The 20626-nt window shown below is 38.7% G+C and overlaps 1 protein-coding gene across 1 annotated transcript in view; it reads right to left on the minus strand.

The window, feature by feature from the left end:
• Positions 1-20626, minus strand: part of mtr (5-methyltetrahydrofolate-homocysteine methyltransferase) — a 33208-nt gene that overhangs the window by 11244 nt on the left and 1338 nt on the right. Inside the window, exons 2-20 of the mRNA XM_042398118.1 lie at positions 19677-19888; positions 15173-15262; positions 13681-13750; positions 13461-13553; positions 12807-12913; positions 12388-12447; positions 12048-12142; positions 11812-11912; positions 10930-10991; positions 9371-9438; positions 9194-9273; positions 8375-8487; positions 8133-8273; positions 6879-7064; positions 6619-6798; positions 5651-5767; positions 5178-5318; positions 5007-5096; positions 2576-2728 (exon numbers count right to left, since the gene is read on the minus strand). Of these exons, the coding sequence (XP_042254052.1) occupies positions 2576-2728; positions 5007-5096; positions 5178-5318; positions 5651-5767; positions 6619-6798; positions 6879-7064; positions 8133-8273; positions 8375-8487; positions 9194-9273; positions 9371-9438; positions 10930-10991; positions 11812-11912; positions 12048-12142; positions 12388-12447; positions 12807-12913; positions 13461-13553; positions 13681-13750; positions 15173-15262; positions 19677-19888 (2159 nt within the window). The remainder of the gene's footprint in view (positions 1-2575; positions 2729-5006; positions 5097-5177; positions 5319-5650; positions 5768-6618; positions 6799-6878; positions 7065-8132; positions 8274-8374; positions 8488-9193; positions 9274-9370; positions 9439-10929; positions 10992-11811; positions 11913-12047; positions 12143-12387; positions 12448-12806; positions 12914-13460; positions 13554-13680; positions 13751-15172; positions 15263-19676; positions 19889-20626) is intronic.

The following is a 20626-nucleotide window of genomic DNA, read 5'->3' on the forward strand; positions in this document are numbered from 1 at the left end:
TAATTTGTAGTTTGCTACATTTCATCACTAACTGATATAATATTGTATATATGTATAGGATTTCAGCTTAATGGATTAATGGAAGCCCATTAATAATGGATTTCAGCTTAAGTGTCTGATATTTCAAAGAATTCTGGGAGAAAAAATAATACATTTGGGATAAAATTATTCACAGCCTAAAAAGTAATATAAAGGGCCGTTAGCATCTCGGAATACAGGAGGAGGATGAGACTGTGTCGTCTTCCCAGTGTTCAAAAGTAACACTGGGAGACAACAAGTCGGTCAAAAAATAAGAAACTATTTTGGGAATAAACAACACAATTGACAGTCCTTTCTCATTCTTTTTCTGCCTTCTTAAGAGCTGTAAAAAACTCTATCACTTAATAGTTTCTACTCCTGTCAGATCAGTCTATAAAAATAATAATAACTAGAAATAGTGCCTCACAGTTGTATGCCTGCGCCAACCAGTCAAGTTGCAGTTTACATCCATGTCTGTCCAGACTCATAATATTTGCAGTGAAGACTTTGAAGAAATGTAATAAAATCACCACAGTTTCAAAGTGGGCAGCCAAGATTAGTGTCACCAATTCAGTATCTGACCAAATATGAAATATGATCATGATCTCCCCTTCTGTTCCTGAGTTATGGTGTTGAATAATGGCCAGGAAAGAGTTTTTGCAGAGAATTACGATGTTGATGTTGACTTTTGACCTTTTGGATAGAAAATGTCATCACTTCATCATTTTATCCTATTAGACATTTGTGTGAAACTTAATTAGCGTGTGAATTCTTGAGTTATGGCCAAAAATGTCTTTTGTGAGGTTACAGTGACCTTTGACCATAAAATTCTAATCAGTTCATCCTTGAATCCAACTAGTTGTTTCTGCCAAATTTGAAGAAATTCCCTCAAGACCTTCCTGAGATATCACATTCATGAGAACGGGTTGGACAGACGGATGGACAACCTGAAAACATAATGCCTCCAGCCACAGCTGTCAACAGTGTTGAGGCATAAAAATAAAATGAAAATATTCTTCCTTCCCTATATATTCAGTTTGCATTCCTGCCCCTTGCATGTATGAAAAGGTGAATATCAGCAAAGCACTTAAAGAGTAACTTGCAGGTCGGCTTTCTTACTGGATTTACAGTTTATGTGTCAAGAAAATGATCATATAGGTTAAAGTTAATGTATGATTTTATTAGTTTAAGGAGACATGAAGGCAGATAATCAGACAGAAAAGGAAGCGTTTTGAGCAACGCCCTAAAGAGCACTTTCCCCCCCTAACATCAGTTCATATTATGACACATAAGAAAGATGACCTCCCTGTCCCTGCTGCAGTACACTGTGCAGTAGTAGGTACTAGTGACTCTGAGCACTTGTTATTTACTGAATCTAGATTTTGTTTTGCATTTTACCATTTTTCATCATCATGAATAATTCTGTTTGTGTAGATCACACAAATCCCAGCCTGTCCGGACATGTAGTCTGCTTTTCTAACAGGAAAAGGAGCAGCTAGTTTTTGTGCAACGTTGTACATTTTGTGCAAGTGTGAATGTGAGAAAATAGGAATTAAATGAGAGTCCCAACTTCATCTTGCCATGTATTCACATCTTGTGTGAAGTCTCAATCTAATAAATGATGAAACTGATGAGAACATTTATTAGAGGATGTGAGCATACCTCATGATGGAAATTCATTAAAGCTTCAACAGAAAGCTAAGTTTTAAAATCTGTCGGTGATGAAGCCTGTGGGTGAACAGAAAACACTCTTCTTTCATCATATCATTAAACTTTTCAACTCAGCTCTGTTCTCCAGCAGTGACGGCTCTCCTTCTGTGGACCAGCTAACAAATATCACTGAGCTTCAGCTGTAAATGTCCTGCCATGTCTGAATAAAGCTGTAAGCAACATTTACATAGAGGACCCCTGTGTTTGAATGACACAAGCCATCACTTCAACAGACACATGAAGCCAGAAATGTTACATATTCCATGTCTGAAAGGTGCTTTATAAAAAAAGAAGAAACTTCAACAACCAGAATAGTGCACTCAGCAAGTGTGTCTCGAGGAATGTATAGTCTCAGTTTTCTTTAAGAATCATAGTGTAACACATAATAGTGTAATGGTATTGTACCTCAGCGTCCTCTTGGGTTCGCCTAACTGTATAAACTTAATAAGGTAACAATAAATGAGACGATAAGTCCAACAAACTCAATTTAAATATTATCATTTATGTAGAACATTTTCTTGTAAAACACCACACAAAATAAAACCCCTCCATACCTCCCTCTGCCTCCCAAACAAAGAAGAGTTGAATCTCACTCAATTGTCCCTCCCAGCTCCCTTACAGTCAAGATGGCGGTGAAGATAACATATCAGGTATGGAATTAATCTCCAGATGCTCCGGTTCAAGATGAGACCAAACTTTTCTATAGATGTCAGTTTTTGAGCCACGACAAAGGCTAAAATGTGGCCTGCAACAGACTGAGTAAGCCTTGTTTTAGCCTAGCTGATTGCCAGAAATGCCTTTTGCATTTAACAACACTGGTGAAGCACTACTCTCGCGGATCACCTACCTGTGGTAGGAACATCTTCCCAGCACCAAAGAGATCTCCCACCACCTTCATGCCGTTCATCAGGGGGCCCTCAATGATGTGAAGGGGTCGAGTGTAGCGGTCCACCTGAGCCCGACACTCCTCCACATCCTCCACCACATACTTCTCTATTCCCTGACAGCAACAGCACAGGACGGAGCGTTACAGAGGAAAACATGACAACAGACAAAAATACTACATTTATTTATTTAGAGCTAAGTGCATTATAAAGCAGATCATTTGTAACAGGAAACATAACCTTTGGGTACATGGGGACATAAAACCTGGCAAAAATCTGGTTAAAGGCATACTATGCAGGATTTGTCGGTTGGTGTTTGTAAACACACCAGGGCTGCTCAATTATGGCAAAAATCATGATCACGATTATTTTGGTCAATATTGAGATCACGATTATTTAACACGATTACTCATTGACTTTGGAAACCTTTGGAAACTTAACATATATTCAGTATATAAAAATAATGATTAGACCAAAATAATTGAGATCATATTATTGTAGGATATTGTGGAGAGTGATCAGTACTAAAATTCATCATGATACTCTGTGAAACAAGAGGTTTGACAGAAATCATTGACTTGTACCCTGCAGTGTGTTTACATGCACTTGAGTAAGCAGGTTACAGTCAGTTTTCTCCAGAAAGCTGATTTCTTAACCATCACGTAAATGAGAAACCTGCTTTCTATAATCGGAGTATGGGATTAGAGAAACCAGGTTTCCACAGGTAGATTTTAATCCCTGGAGAACACCGATTTCTCTGCCATGTGTACACATAACCAGGTTTCTAATCACCTTTTTACAAGTAAGCATGTGCAAAATAACAGACTGCAGACAGAGAAAGCATGGCACTGAGCAGGTGAATGAAAGGAGAGATCATTACATGGAGTGAAGCGTTGTTATATCTAAAATAACAGGATCCAAAGTCTGACTGAAACTAAAACTAAGTAGCCTGTAGATGTCTAAACAAGTCAGTTTCCACCGCCGAACAAAGTAAAAACAACACTGTTTTTTTACTTAAGCATGAAAGTATGATTATAGTGCTGTGTAATAAAGAGCAAATAAATCATTCTGAAGTCATTATTCTAAAGTCAGAAACAAGTGTGAAATGCTACATGAAGCTTCAATGCTTTAACATGTCTCTGCAGGTTTAGGAGTTCCAGACAAAGCCAGAGTAGTGCTTCACCAGTGTTGTTAAGAAGGTGTTTGTTTGCTCGTTAATGTGAGCTGATCCGCTCACTTTTAATAAATTCTGTCTCATTCTACTAGTGACTAGTACACTAATCAAATATCAGCAGTTCACCAAACCGATGTTGAAAGATTCATTTCAGGGCTGCAGGTGGTCTGTGCCACATGTGGTCACATTCATTTAGCAGTGTAAACGCAATGTATCCTGGACCACATTGAAGGACCACCTACTCAACTGACATCCTCTATTTTCCGGCAGACTAAACACAGGACCTCCTGGTCCAAAGCTGTGTTCAACTTGTGTGATAACAGGATAAAGAAATGCATTCTTTTGTTTTTCATGTGAATTAAAAGAACCTAATCCATGTTTTTTCTTGTTTTGCCTGTTCCCCTAACCTGTTTTCCTCATCAAATCAATAATTAGAATAGAAATTAAACCTCATCAACATCATGAGTTCAGGATTTATCAGGACAGCTGCTTTACTCCAAACAGTTTCACTGTATGAACCTGGACTGTCTATGTGTAACAGCTGACATTTTGGATGTGTAAAAGAACACAGAACATGAATTAACGTCAGATCCTGACCGATCCTGTTGGCATGTCGGGAGATTTAAATAATCAATGAAGTTATGCTGCTGTGTCTCGTGTGTAGATGTGCACAGCGTCTCTGAATGGAGAGATGCAGCTGCAGGGAGATAACTGCATATGACTCAACATTTGTTACGCATATATGTTGCGACGCAGGGGCTCACAATGCATAGTATATTTGTTTATTCTGTTATCAGACAAGTTGAACCCAGCTTTGGATGGAGGACACACAGACTCCCGGTCCTCCTGCTGGTTAAAAACAACAACACATTTGGTCTTTTCAAATGGCAATGATGTATGTGTTCATTTGCATGTAGAGCGGGGAAGTGAGATCTGATCACAAGCGGTCACTCAAGACGTGTGTGGAGACGCATGTTAATGCCGGGTGTAAACAGGGCCTCAGACATTTCAGAGACTGTTGTAACGCATGTCAATTTGTAATGCTTTTCATATTTTGTTCAAATGAATGTGTGACATGTATTTCTGTGTGAGACTACATCCACAGTAAGTAGGCTACATGTAAAAACTCTGTTTACATGTGAAAATAACATTTGTTCACACTTGTGTTTTCAAGACATCTTTCACTACATCTAATCTGATCTATTCATCAGATGTCTTACCTTGATGAGAGCGTATTCCAGCCTCTCTTCCACATTTGCTTCTCTCCACTCGTCTGTCTGAACCACCTTCTTCCCTCCTTTCATGTTGTTCTGTTAGCAACAGTGACAGTCTGTTAACCAAACTACAGCAACAACAGCTTGGTGTACTGTATTGTAAGTGTGTGTGTGTACCTGTGCGTAGGCCAGTAGTTTCTCAGTAGCATCAGCATCTCTGTTCCAGATCAGGTTTTCACACAGTAACAGCAGCTCTTTATCGATGTCATCATACACCGGCAGGTTCCCAGCATTCACTATGCCCATATCCATACCATCCTGAGAGAGTGACACCGTTAGCATCCACACACAGGATCATTCTAGTTTATTACAACTTTAGTATTATTTTCAAAGCTCTTGTCATCATTCCTTTAAATCAAGTCAAATTTTCCAAACTGTCTGGTGTAAACATCCATCACAGTTTAAAGACAATGCAATGACGGATTATTAGCAACATTTCAGGTCTGTTCAACTTCAGTTTGACCAAATAAAGAGGTTGAGATCATCTGGATAAACTGATGGTTTGTTTCCAGCCTGTCTGACTGCTCTGTACAATATTAGCTGTGATGACAGTGAGGTCTGTGGATGGAACAGTGTGTGTCAGTGTTTACCTTGATAGCGTGGTAGAGAAAAGCTCCATGCATAGCTTCTCTGATGGCTTCCATTCCTCTGAAGGAGAAGGACAGGTTGGACAGACCTCCGCTCACCCTGGCTCTTGGTAATGTCTCCTACACACACACACACACACACACACACACACACACACACACACACACACACACACACACACACACACACACACACACACACACACACACACACACACAACATGTATGATGGAATCCAACCTGGATCTGAAATTATACTGTGATTATTGTATCTTTTCTAAAAAAGTAATGATGCTGTTTATAATCTTTGTGTTATTTTGTGAACCGAGGTAATGTTTCAAAATAGCAAGTCGGCAAGAAACATACAGATCATACTTAAAAAATAATTCCAATAAGAAAATTATTATTTTTAGAGCTTGAAGTTTTATTTTGCTCAGTAAATATGGCTTCACATGCAGTAATGAGTTCATGAGGGTTCCTGTTATAGTTGGTATCCAGTAATTTGTGCATATACTGTAGCTAGCAATGAAGTTGAACAAGCCAACTTTTTGCCCTGAATTTTGCCTGTCAGGTAGTGCCCCAACCAAGCTCTGTAAAGCTCCAAATATCCTCCATATATGAAATGGTTGGTTGCAGGTATGAGAAATGAGATTGCTGAGGAAGTAGCTTGGGAGTAAGAGAAGCCCAATGGTGTGAAAAAAATTTGAAGAAAAATGTATTTTTCTTCTTGTTACTTCACTGTGATGTTTGACCTTCTCTGTACAGTCTGATGTATGTGCAGAGTTTGTTTTCACAGTCATCTCCTGAAGGGGAAAAGTTTCTCTGAGCTCAACTTAAATGTCAGTTTAGAACTACAACTTGACAACTAGTTTGGCGCCAGTGATTAAGTATGCAGTATGCATTTTGTGTCCAGCAGTTAGTTAGTTAGTTGAACTTGCATGAATGCTTCTTGGGACTGACAGGAGCGTTACCTTGATAAGCTTGGTGGCCCTGATGAAGTTGATGGCGTATTCGTTGTGTTCCTCCATGCCTGTGCCGATGGTGAGGATGTTGGGGTCAAAGATGATGTCGTTGGGGTCAAACCCTACTTTGCTGATCAGCAGCTTGTAGGCTCGAGTGCAGATCTCCACTTTACGCTCTGTATCTGTGGCCTGGAGAGGACGGCACACTCGTCAGAGGACAAGAGTGTGTTTGTTTGTGTGTGACGATGTGTGTATGTTTGCCTTCTCACCTGTCCTTCCTCATCAAAGGCCATGACCACCACAGCAGCTCCGTAGCGTTTCACAGTGGCAGCTCTGAGCAGGAACTCCTGCTCCCCTTCCTTCAGACTGATACTGTTCACTATACACTTCCCCTGACAGCATTTCAACCCAGCTTCAATCACTGAGAAGTTAGAGGAGTCAATACACAGAGGAACCTGGGGAGGAGAGGGGGATACTGTTTCTCATTTATTGAGCAGCTTTGTTAATTAGTAATGAACAGGTTCATATGCCGAATGAGACATTTTCAGGACAAAATAATATGAAGGAAAAGTTAAGACCAACTGGAGGTGATGGTTAATGTTGTATCTGGGGTCAAAGTGCAGAAGAGTTTTGTCTACAAATGACTGATTCTGAGACTCTGCAACAAGTTTGTATTCACTGGCCAGGCTCACACACCAGCTCCTGATGCACAGGGGTGCTCTCGTTAATCAGATGACAATCAGAATAGGCAGGTAATCATAATAACCAATGACTGTGATGTTACCAAACCAACAAAAATGACTGGTCACTAAGTGTTTGCAGTGCCAAATCCATCCTATCCTATCAAAAAGCTTTGATAAAATATTCTCAAATCAACTATCACTTTCTAGCTTTAGCTTTTTTTTTTTTTTACAGTGATCAAGGTACTTACTGGCATGACATTTTTACATATGAAGAATAAAGTTGCTCTCTGCTTGACAAACTACTTAATGGTGACACTTTTTCTAAACGACTTTAAACCTAGTTAGACATTTCTGTCCACCAGTGCCAATATATCTGCAATAACCTCATATTGAATTTATCAGCCTAGCTCTATGTTTGACCATATCACATGGTCTCCAACTTTTTTTTTTTTACTGTTTGTTTTCCCTGTGTAGTTTGGTAAGGGTACATGGCACACAACACAAAAGGAATTGTTCATGCTCGAAAACCCTCCAATGTGGCTGAATTACAACAATTCTGCACAGATGAGTGGGCCAAAATTCCTCCACAGTGTTGTAAAAGACTCATTGCAAGTTATCGCAAACGCTTGATTGCAGTTGTTGCTGCTAAGGGTAGCCCAACCAGTTATTAGGTTTCTGTAATATATATATATATATATATATATATATATATATATATATATATATATATATATATATATATATATATATACATATATATATATATATAATAGTAAACTGGATAAAACAGCTTAATGATAAATTGTATGTACTCATTTCTTCTGCCTTTAAACCTCGTACCCGTGAGATGTCTGGCTCAGATGCAATGAAGTTACAGAATTGGGCCATGGCTGTTGGCCCCTCCAGCATCCCCTCATCCATGTTTATATCCAGGACCTGTGCTCCCATCTCCACCTGGGTCTTAGCAATGCTTAGAGCCTCCTGAACAACAAAGAGGGAAGCACATACCAAATAAAGTGATATGCTACCTAGACTTTCACCTATGCTCATCATGTGACTGCAAGGAATAATGTCTGCCTCACCTCATAGTTTCCTGACATGATCAACTTGGCGAACTTGCGTGACCCAGCCACGTTGCAGCGCTCGCCAATGTTTACAAAGTTGGTGTAAGGGCCGATCCTGAACGGCTCTAAACCTAGAAATCAGGTAGACATTTTACCACATTAGCATCCTACATTTTAAATAAACAGGGATTACAAGAAGGGCAGTGGGTTTCAGCTTCACTGGATATAGAATTTAATTGGTTTATATATTTGAAACATATTTTAAATTTTGTTTTAAGCTTGACCCACAGCTGTACTGTAAATTCTCAAATAAAAGCCAGTATTCAAATCATGGTATCAACTATTAGCGGGCGTTATGTTGTGCATAAACAAATAAAGAATGCAAATAAACACAGGGAAAAAAACCCTGAGGAGTGTGGAATTACCTGTACTATGACAACATGTCATACTCATCACTCTGCTGCTCTCTCTCTCTTTTTAACACTAATTCTGCTTTGAGTCACTTCACCTTCCAGTTTTTTGAGCTCTAAAACTATTATCAATGACACTCAATACTTCCTACACATGTTTCAAATTAAAAGCCTAGCAGGGAAAGGATGAACTATGTTGTGAGAGCAGCAGAGTGGAGAGTATGACATGACTGAATTCAATTCAATTATTACTTTATTTGTCCCCAAAGGGCAACTGGTTGTGCAGCAGTATAACACAGGACAAAAACACAAAGTACATCAACACATCATATAAATACATCGTATCGGGTTCATATTGTATTTGAGACCATTCTTATCCCCAAGCTTTACAGCAGACTTCACAGGTGGTAAGAGGAGGTTTTAATACCTGAGAGCAGCAAGTAGTCTTTATAAATATCAGCAGCAGGAGCTCTTGGCTGGCAGTGTTTGACGGCTTCAGATATGGCTCTGTATGAGGAGGGAGGATGAGAGGGATTTTTAAAATGTACTGTATTAAACATAATACAAACTTTTTTTTTTCACTTGTTAGAAACATGACAGTGACCTGATGTGTTCTGGAGTGGTCCCACAACAGCCTCCCACAATATTCACAAGTCCGTCCATAGCAAACTCCTGCAGAAAGAAGCAAAAACTTAGCTGCAGCAATGAGGCAGCCAGGGTCAGCTTGGGTTACTTGGCTAACTTAATTTAAAATCAATTTAACCAGGATTCTCTCTTGATACCTGTGTCTTTTTTTCAGGAGTTCTGGCAAAAACAACAGGAAAAGAAAATACACAGGAGGACTGAGGAAAAAACACTTCATGGTGTCCATGACTTTAAGTTTAAAATGACTCAAAATGACTGATTTATGTAAATAATTTAAAAATATGAAATACTTGTATCAGAGAATAAGATATGAAGAGCTGGATATCAGTCTGTGTGTTAAGTGTGGTGGTAGGTCAGGATGTGGTTAGCCTAGCCAAAAACACACAACTCACTAATACCTGTGGAGTCGTATTTGGCTTAATGTTGCACACTGTAACAAGCACTTTACAACAATATACCTGCACCTTGTCCACGATTCATATTACCTGTATTATTACAACTACAGGAGTAGTAGTATAAGAAGTAGTGACATACCTATAACACTATTTTACTGTACATCATATATTACGTATATTACTATATAACAATACTATATTACTACTATTATTATTGTGCTTTTATATTATTATATTTAATGTTATATCACAGTATTCTCTTTGATTTCTACATATAAATACACAATTATATGCTTTATTAAGGTATTACTACTGTATATATTTTACTTACATTCATACCTATATGCACTTTTGGACTTTTGTACAAATATTTACAAAATTCACTTATATAGTCTGAGATTAGGTGAGATGTAAGGTATACTGTATTTAGCCTTTTAATGTCATCTCTCCAATTTTTTTTATGTATTTAATTCAAGAAGTTCTCCATTTGTTTCCTTGCCCCTCAGTCTGTCTCTGTGCTGCTGTAACATGTGAATTTCTATTAAGGGATCAATAAAGTCTTATCTCTCCCTGCAACTACAACATTTTTACACTTCTGTTTGTGTGTGGACTAAACAAGAGATACATGTTAATCAGTGAGTTTTAGGAGATGTTGGTGGGTGTATTTTATACAGAACCAGGCTAGTTGTTTCCCCCTGCTTCCAGTGTGCTTTGTGCTAAACTAGGCTAACTTCAACCTGATCCATACTGAACACACAGACATGTGACTGATATCCACCTCACTCTTAGAAAGAAAGCCAAGAATGCATTTCCCAAAATTTTAACCCAAAACTACAACTTTATGGGTGTTTTGTGGTGTATTTTCTCTCATCAGAACCTAAATTGCTTGCTTTTTTGACTGCTTTTGTGGCATTTTGCATTTATTGGGCAGTTCTGACACTAGAGAGTGATGGGAAACATGGGGATAGAGGGAGAGAGGGGGCATGACATATCATGTCATCTTGACTTAGACATCAGTATAATGTGTAGAGAGAGAAGAGAAGAGAAGAGAAGAGAAGAGAAGAGAAGAGAAGAGAAGAGAAGAGAAGAGAAGAGAAGAGAAGAGAAGAGAAGAGAAGAGAACCTTTAAATTGGAGGCTGTTACTGTTGGAGTTTCATCATACCCTCCGAATGTGTTGGGAAGACCTGACAAACAAAAGAACACAGATATCATGACATCATGACAAATGACGCAACCTGAATTGGGCCAAAGGTCTGTGTGCTACATCTGCTTAGAAAGACCAGCAGGTTCAAATCAATCAGAGGTAAGGGACACCTCTCCATTCAGGAAACAGACCCAAAACAACTACAGTCCTGCAATAAAGCCTGTCTGTGTCAATGTTTAATCTGGACGCATGTTGTAATGTGTACCATACTGAGGTAAGCACACCGTCTTATGGAGCCTGGAGTGTGCTACCTGAATTGCTATAGAATTTTACAGACAGTATCTAATTAAAAGGAATTAATAAATTGATACATTTTTTAAAAAGCTGCTATAAATGTAATAATTATATTTGCATTGAAATCATACATTATTAATCTCAGTTATAAAATTAAATTAAAATATAATTCAATTACTTGTCCTTATGCTATCTTAAATAATCAAATAATAATTAAAAAAAATAAAATTGAATTGCACAAAAAATATCAAAAGAGTATTAACACTTTACTTTTTATTCAATCTACTTTTATTTCAATTTTATCATCACTTTAATCTAAAGATGTGTAAGATGTGTGTAGCGAGATAGCTAAAAATGAAATGAACACACTCTGGACTCCGTACCATCAGTTCACCAGCTGTCACTAGTCATTCTGAGGAACACAAACCTTTGTATAAAACTGAATATTTGATTGTAAAATGTGGATGTAAGCCCTGAGTGCTTTATAGTGAGATTTCAACTATACTGTAAGCTGTTTCGGGCCTGTGCTGTGTTGAAGATGCAGTTGTTTAGTGAGTGTGGCTTACCCGCATTGGGATAACAGATAATGAAAGCTGTGGTGCTCTTTCCTATGACCTCAATGAAGGGCCTCATCTCTGCGGCCCCCAAGGCACAGTTCAGACCAATACTGCAACACACAGAGGCATAAAACCAGTATGAAGTTCAGACCGGTAGTGGAACACAGTCATGTTATTGTCAGGATTGGTATTACAACACTGATTTAGTCATAGTGAGTAGTTCTGTGTGATCTACAGTAACTCACCATAGTGGTTTAGTGTGGGATACACTCACTACAAAAGCCTCTCCTGTCTGACCAGACAGAGTTCTTCCACTCCGGTCAACTATGGTCCCTGAGATCTATACGATGAGTGGGACATGAGAGCAAGAACAGCATTTAAACACAGTATCTCTCAAATGAAAACCAAAGCCCTTATTCAGGCCAAGATGTCCATCTTTTTGCTCCAAAACTTTATAGGTATTTGCTAAGCCACATTGATACAATTCAGTGTCATAAAATGTAGTTTGTACACCCCTCACCCCATGCATAAAATGCTATCAGAATATATATGGAAGAGAATATGAGTAAAATATCATGGACCTACAAATATGGGTTTTCTTTCGTACTTCTTTTCAAACAGCAGGTCAATGGCAAATAAGGCAGCCTGTAAAGAAAAACATGAGATAATGACTGAGGTTACATAAATTATACACTGTATTTGATAGAGAATAGAGATAAATGCATTATTTCTAGTATAATGTCATTTGTAAAGAGAAAATTACACTCAAATTAAAACCATACAACTGTACAGTGGTGCCATTAACTACTGAACACACAAAATGTTTTTGTGCTATCCCTTTACATCATTATCATGGGCTTTCAACAAGCTCTCAATGTGCATGTAGTCCTCCAGGAATCTGTGAAATGATTCAAGTATTTACTAGAAGAAGACGATCAATCGTGTGAGATAAATTGATTAATGGACACATTTGAATCAATCCAACCAAACCAGATGAGAGGTACCTTAGCGTTGGCAGTGTCGAAGATGGTTTCAACCAAGAGGATGTCTGCTCCTCCGTCTAATAAACCCCTGACCTGCTCTGAGTAGGCTTCTACGAGCTCATCGAAGGCTGTGGAAGACACGCACACACACATTTAAATTGTTTGCATGGTGGTATTATTCTTCTGGATTCTGAACTGGGATTCCATATGAATACTATATAGACAGTGTGCATTCCCTGTCCTGTGACTGGGTTTAGTGGATAACGTCAGTCATCATAAGCACAAAAGTCAACAACAAAAGTCACAAACTGACGCAAAGCAGATCCAACAAAAACAAACAAATAAAGCACGAAGACATGATATTATGTACATTTCTGCTGTCCAAGTTCATGATGAGGACGTAATTACATTGTGGAAAAGTAACGTACACCAAGGGTTGTAGTGAGGTGCTGATCACTGGAAGCAGACTTAAAAGCAGGAAAAAAGTGTTGCACACTCTGCCTCCATATGTATTTCTCTTTTATTTGGATGAAGTTTCAGCCCTCAGGCCTTCTTCAAGATGTGTACATTTCACTTGGAGCCCTTAAGTCATTCAGCACTATTTCCTCAAAGTCTTCAGTGTCTACTGCCTAATGAAGCACAAAGACTATTTAAAAACCTGGCAGGTGATCTTACTGATGTTCCTGAAGTCAGGTCTCTCCACAGACGGTGATACAGACAGAGTTTTATTGGTGGGACCCACGGCCCCGGCCACATAGCGTTTACAACCTGATAACACACACAGATTACAGTGTATTACAGATAACATACATAAGGAATCCCCCACAGTCAGACAAAAGAGGGGTTATACATCTATGTACTTGTTGTGCTGCTGTAATGCTGCAAATGAACTAACCAGTTTGTTTGGTAACATCATCGGCTGCCCTCCTTGCCAGCTCCGCTGATGCCCTGTTGAGGCGGTAAGCCTGCACACACAAACACACTATATTGCAGTCTATGGCTGACAATATCAAAATTCAATTTTTTAATCAAACTGAAAACTTAATTTTCCATATGTGTGTAATTTACATGTGCAACAAAAATCAAATTATGACATGCGATGTACATTTTCATGATTGAAAATGAAACTGATGATAATTGAAAATCGCTGTCAAAATAAAAGAAATGAAATGAATGAAATTAAATGTGAAATTGACTGAATGTGCAAATTAAACTTGAACTTAGTTTAGAACTTAGAACTTAGTTGAACTTTAGTTTTTTTTTGGAATTTGCACACACTAATGGTGAATGCTTCAAGAGAAAATTTACCGCTGTGAATATGATGGTTTCTTAAAACTAGGTCACCTATATAGTAAAAATGTGCAATTATTTTTTAGTTGGTGTCCTATGACTAGAGAAAACTGAGAAAGAGGCTGTAGATTCCCCTTGTTGCTCTTAAGAGGGAATCCTACAACAACCAGAATGCATTGTGTGCGTCCCATCCAATCAGACTGGCTGACTTTACTGACATTATATTGTAAAACTAGTTGTTTTTTGTGTTAGATTCAGCTCTTCTGGATCAATCCTGGAGATGGACTTTTGCCAGCAAACAAGTGGAGAGCTCTGGGTGCAGGCAACATGGAGGGAAGTTAAACATTGTTCATTGGCATACACTACCCACACTGTAATGATACAATGCTGGATGAAAACTGGCAAAGTTTCCCCTTAAGGTCCTTAAAGCTACATTAATGAATTTCTAATGGTGAACTTGTTAGCAAATAGTTTTTTTCCTCCAGCAGACAGACCAGTGTATCAATCTGATGAATGTAAGGCCAGCATTCACTCTCCTTTTAGCTCTGGTTTTGTCTCCACTATCAATGTTGTCAACGGAAACTACAATGATTTTTTTAAAAAACTTTTTTAACAACAAAAACAAGACTAACACTAAATAAAAAGTAATGCAACGTCTTGGCCTGCATGTTTCTGTGGTCAAACATGTCCTCCACCCAAACTTTTCCGAAGCTGATTTACTGCTGCTTGACCTGTTGCACCGATAAACAGCATCTGTTCTGTTCAAACAGTCGAGAGTTTATAATAACAGCTGGGTTTACTCAGGAGAGTCAGTCTGTTGTATTACTGCAGTGCATTTAATAAGGTATGTTTGGAGAGAGTCTGTGTTTCAGCCGTCTCTGCCAAGTGTGAAGATAACAGCAAGGTCACAGAAGTGGGTAAAGAGTGTGTAGCTATACGCAGAAATGAGTAAATGGGGGTAGTTCTGATTCTGAGAAGTGGTTCATCAGGTTATTCACTTAACACCACCTTGTCTGTGTACCTGACCTTTGTTTCTACTACCACATAACTGCATGAGTTGACCACAGCGGTCTAGCAGTGTCATCATCACATCATACCATTTGTTCCAGTCCATAGTCTGCCTGAGCGATGGAAGTGCTGCTGAATGTGTTGGTCTCTATGATGTCAGCACCGGCCTGCAGGTACTCCTTTAAACACAAAGCAGAGCACAGGTCACATCTCTCCTCAGTGAGGACACTTTTCACAGGGACAGGAACCACTTTTTTGGCAGGCAGTAGTTCATGGTGAGCGCTGTGGATTATCCAGAGCAACATTACCTCTTTAAGACATGTTGGTTTTGAGCAACCACAACAACGAAACTGAAAATAATTTCATGACTCAACACAACTAAAAGTAATTGAGTAAATGTGTTTCGGGTGAACAGGAGCTGGTTGCAGCAGCTGTTCATACATTCAAATTCAGCTTTGTTTTAAAGTGTTACTCAGTGCAGATTTATGTATCACTAAATTAAAACTGGTTGCACCACAATATAATACAGACATGGCTGAAAATATTGGTACCCTTCCACCTTTTTTAAAAAAAAAACTAAATTTTCTCTGTCTTAAGTTGAAACTGACAGAAGTATATGGTATCCATCATCCTTTATTTTACATTGAATATAACTGAAACTTTGCTTTTGATTTACAACTGAACATATTATTTAATAGAATAAAACAAATAAAAATGGCATGGACTTAATATTTTGTAGCACAGCCTTTGGAGGCAAAAAAAACTGCAGTCAAGTGCTTTCTGTAACTCTGAATAAGGTTTCTCCACTTCTCCACTGATAGTTCGGCCCACTCTTGTTGACAAAACTGCTCCAATTCTCTCAGTATGATGGGTCCCATCCCCCAGCTGCAAGTTTCAGACAGCCACAGATGTTGCAACTTGAAACTATTGTACCTTGAACCTGAAGATCAGCTTGGATCTGTATAGAAGTTTTCTTTGGTTCTTTCTCAACCATTCGAGCAATCCCTCTGTTCAGTCTCAGGCTAATTTTCTTCTTGCGACCGTGTCCAGAGATGTTGGCTACAGTTCCATGGGCCTTATACTTCTTAATAATATTGGCAACAGTGGTCACAGGAATTTAAAGCTCTATGGAGATGATCTTGTAACCTTTACGTTGACCATGCTTGGCTATTACCTTTTTTCTAATGTCTTCAGACGACTCTCTAGTTTTTCTTCTGTTTACCATGTTCAATGTGATGCACACAGTGACACAAAACAACAGAGTGAGTCAATTTCTCCTTTAAACTTGCTGCATGAGTGATTTATAAAATTGAAAACACCTGTGATACTAATTAAAACACAATAGTCTGCTTAAGGTATCACTACGAATCACTTATTTCTCACAACTTCTAAAGTGTACCAATAATTTTGTCCAGGCTATTATAGAAAGTCTTTATAGAATAAGCATGAATTCAGTTATTTTCACAACTTTTTTTAAGTTTTGTTCCACTGCAAACCAAACATAGACATGCATTGATAATAAAATACCTTTTAATTTTGACACTGTTCAGGGCAAATGGTGCATTATTTTAATAAAATGCAAGGGTACCACATCGGCCACGTCTTTATAGAATATGGAATTTAGTCAACATATCTGACCTGACACTTTACATTACATTTCACAGAAAAAAAAACACAATATATCTCAAATTACAAAACCAATAATGTTAGACTAAATGAGGGATTCCCAAACTTTTCATCCCCTGAACCCCAAAATCACGGTGCCAGAGACTCGCTACCCCACTATCCCCGGAGGTGGTTGAAAGCATACAAACGTTGCATGCACACACACTAATAGACCTATCAGAACACGAGCATAATGACAACACAAAACACAACAGCCTTACAACCATAATATTATTTTATATGTAAGGGATCATGTACAGCGAACGGGTCATTACTGAGAAATAAACCCTGACAGGGTTAGGGTTGAATGACGACCCATTCACTGTATATTATCCTGTTTATTACACAGCTACTTACTAAAGAAATCAGTTATTTGACACAAAATATTGATTTAAAAATGATTCTACTGCTTCTACTGAAAAAACAGTCCATTAGAATCTACAGTTGGAACTGCTTGTATAGCAACATAAACTCTGTGGCCTCTAGCGTTATAATTCACATTACATTTTCATTGATGGTTAAGTGAGACAAGGTGAATGGGACTTCTTTGGGAATATTGATGTTGACCTTTCTGTTCTCATTCATCTTGCAGTTAACACACCTGGAAACACAATTGTTACTAATGTTACAACTGGTAACAATATTACTATTATCACTACTGCTTATTGCTTAACTTAGTAAGAGGCGACGGGCAACTAGGAGAGGCGCTCACCCGATCTGCTGCCGTTGCCTGGATTGGAGGACAGGATCTTGCTCCACTTTTCCCTTTCTGTAATGGTTGGAGCCCAGTAGCTCCTCAGGCTGCCCTAAGATCTGTGCCCAGTCACAGACATTATCTCCCTACTCTCAAGACCAGCCTGAGAGAGGGGTTGGATAGCTTAGCTCCTCAAGCTGTGATGGTGTACCTCTTTGAAAGCCTGGCTGGCTAATTTGGGGTAAAATTTGCCCAAGGGTATTGTGCCCCATGGGCTCATAAGAGTATCACACTGCTTGTCTGTTCAGTAGCTGTTGGTCTTTTTTTAGTGGGTAAGTGTAGAAAGCTTTAATGTCAGGAGGACAAAGGGATAAATACTTTTTAAAACTGGCAACAGGGCAGTTTGGATTGACAGGCTGAGTGAAGATGCACCCCCTGTAATTTTCTTTATATGGATCTTGGGCATCTTTGTGGTTCTTGGTCTCAGCTTTGTGGGAGAGAAAAATGTACTCATTGCCATTCTCATCCTGTTTCAAAATGAAAGAGTCTCTTGATTCCCATCTCTGCCTCATCTTGCCAGCTGAATCTGTAATCTGTAGCTGAGATGGGGGGTGGTGCTGACTGACATCGTTGTCGTTTTTGCAAAGGTTTTTAATTACAGACCTAAATACCGTCTTGCTGGATTTAAAGGTAGCACAATTTATTATGTCAAACTTTGAGAAGTGTCGACATATCCCAGCCCTAATTGCTATGTTATTGGCAATCCAGTAGGTTTTACGGTTGGAATTTTGAACAGATGCATAAAATAACCACAGCACCTGACTGAGGTTTTCTGCCCCGTAACTGTCAAAGTCTGTTGACATTTTCTCACTCTGCCAACCAGCTGACACTTTATGTCCTGGCTAGGTTGGTGATGCGCCGGGCAATGGTCCCATCAGAAAAGCAGCAGTGATTCTGGCTCACAGGCCAGTTTATCTCCACACACAGGCTGACTTGTACCTACAGCAGCAGGTTTGATTAGGGTTTCCCACATCGTGTGTAGCTTTTTTGCCTGTGCTATTAAATATGCCACCTCACATGATGCCTTTTGAGCTTTAGCAGGGATTGTTGTTTGTTTAGTTAGGACTTACTTTTGGCCTTGCAACTCTTGCTCCTTTCAGCGGAAAAAAATCTACTGGTTTAGTAGCAAGAGAGGGGTGCTCGGTTTTCAAGTGTTGTAGCATTTTTACAGGCTTCAGGCTCTCATGTGCAAGCACCTCAGTGCACACTACATATTGGGAATGTTGTACTTCATTGACGACAAAGAATGTGAATCCATACTGGATATATTATTCTTGATACTTTCAACACTTGGATGAAAGCTGGTCCACCTACTGTTGAGCGTCCTCCTTACCAACACAGTGCTCTCCTCCCTCCCATTTGGTCGGTATTGACCAATGTTTCATTTTAACAAAAATAATATCCTAGGCTTAAAGCCTTGCCTGTTGATTTGAGCTAGTTCACATAAAAAATACCTATGTGCAATGTTTCCTGTGGTGCTGTAATTTCACCTGAAACTGATGCTAGTCTGTTGTAATCATCTCAGGGGTCGCATCAGGACAAAGAAAATTGGAAGGCTGATGACATTTTTTATTTGCATGGTTTTATTTTAAATTTAACTACAATTTCTATCTTTTGTAACACTTATGGCTGATATAAGGTATTTTTAATGATTTTTAAATGTTATTTGATTTCTGGAAATTATCTTGCGACCCCCCATCGGTGTCTCATGACCCCCTGAGAACCCCTGGACTAAATGACCAAACAATGTTGGTTAGCTTAGCATAATCATATATTTCTCTTTTACTGTGAACTGCATGAATACCACCAATTCTAAAACACACATATTCATCTAGGTATGCAGACAGAAATAAAACAAAGTCATACATACATTCACAAATGATTGGCAGTGAAGTTTATTTTATCTTTTGGCCTTGCAACCAATTTACATTTCTCAAGTTTTAATGGTGCCACCTGATTTAGTAAATCATTAGTTTAAAGAAGCCTCTAATACGCTTCAGATCAACTTTTAAATGCATTTTTGCACTAAATGACTGTGTGGACACATTGTGGACTGACTGTTGTTTTAAGACACACTTGAAAAATTGCGAACCCGTCCTTTAAGAAAGACTTTACACACAAACCTATACAAACACTTGGTGCAACTCTTTAGTTTTCTCCCCTAGATGAAGTACCTTGTGTATGTTGTAAATGACATCTGGCTGTGTGATACTGAGCAGGTCATTGTTTCCCTTCAGTGAGAGAGGATGCTCTTTAAACTCGTCTCCCCTGAAATCTTTCTCTTCAAGCTTGTGCTGCTGGATCATGGTCCCCATACCTCCGTCCAGGACCATAATCCTTTGCTGCAGCACTGCTCGCAGCTCGGACTCCAATGGGCAACTGCATTCTGAAAAAAAAAAAAGAAAAAAAAAAAAGATTCATATTGATCATGAACCTGCAAATAAATTTACTGTCAGACCAGTTTTACAGCAGCTGGCAAACAAAGTTTAAGTCGAAAATCAATAAAAACAAAGTAATAATAGGAGAATACTCTTCTTTTGAATCCTCTTAATTTATGTAACTATTAAAAAGTTCCTTCTTGATCTTGGAAACAGCAAGTGATAAAACAGTCTTACCACAAGGTCCATTTAGTATCTGTTGCAGAGCTTTCATATCACATGATCTTCATCAGCAGATGACGTTTGCCCAGTTGCCAAGTGGTGTTATGTGATTAAAGGTCATCTGACATGATAAAAAGCTCCGGACCAGCCACTAAATGACCTTGTGGTGAGATTCTATAACAACTTGGCAACCTTCATCTAGTGGTGAGGATAATGTGATATGGTCAAAAGCTCCGGAACAGCTACTAAATGGATCTGGTGGTAAGATTAATAACAATATATCGGCCGATATTAATTTTCTTACATAAACACATTACTAACAGGATCCTTTAAATAAGATTATTGAAAAATGTGACGAAGGAAATGTGAAGAACGGGACATTTTACAAAGTAAAAATAAGCAATAGTGCTCACTAGTGGACAAACTATATAATAGAGACACTGTTTCTCAGAAGAACTCAAACATATCCTTGGCATTTCTGTACAGCAATTTGTTCTTACTTGTCAGCTTATTTCTACACAAAT

This window comes from Thunnus maccoyii, chromosome 20 (genome assembly GCF_910596095.1).
Source record: "Thunnus maccoyii chromosome 20, fThuMac1.1, whole genome shotgun sequence".
Taxonomy (NCBI): domain Eukaryota; kingdom Metazoa; phylum Chordata; class Actinopteri; order Scombriformes; family Scombridae; genus Thunnus; species Thunnus maccoyii.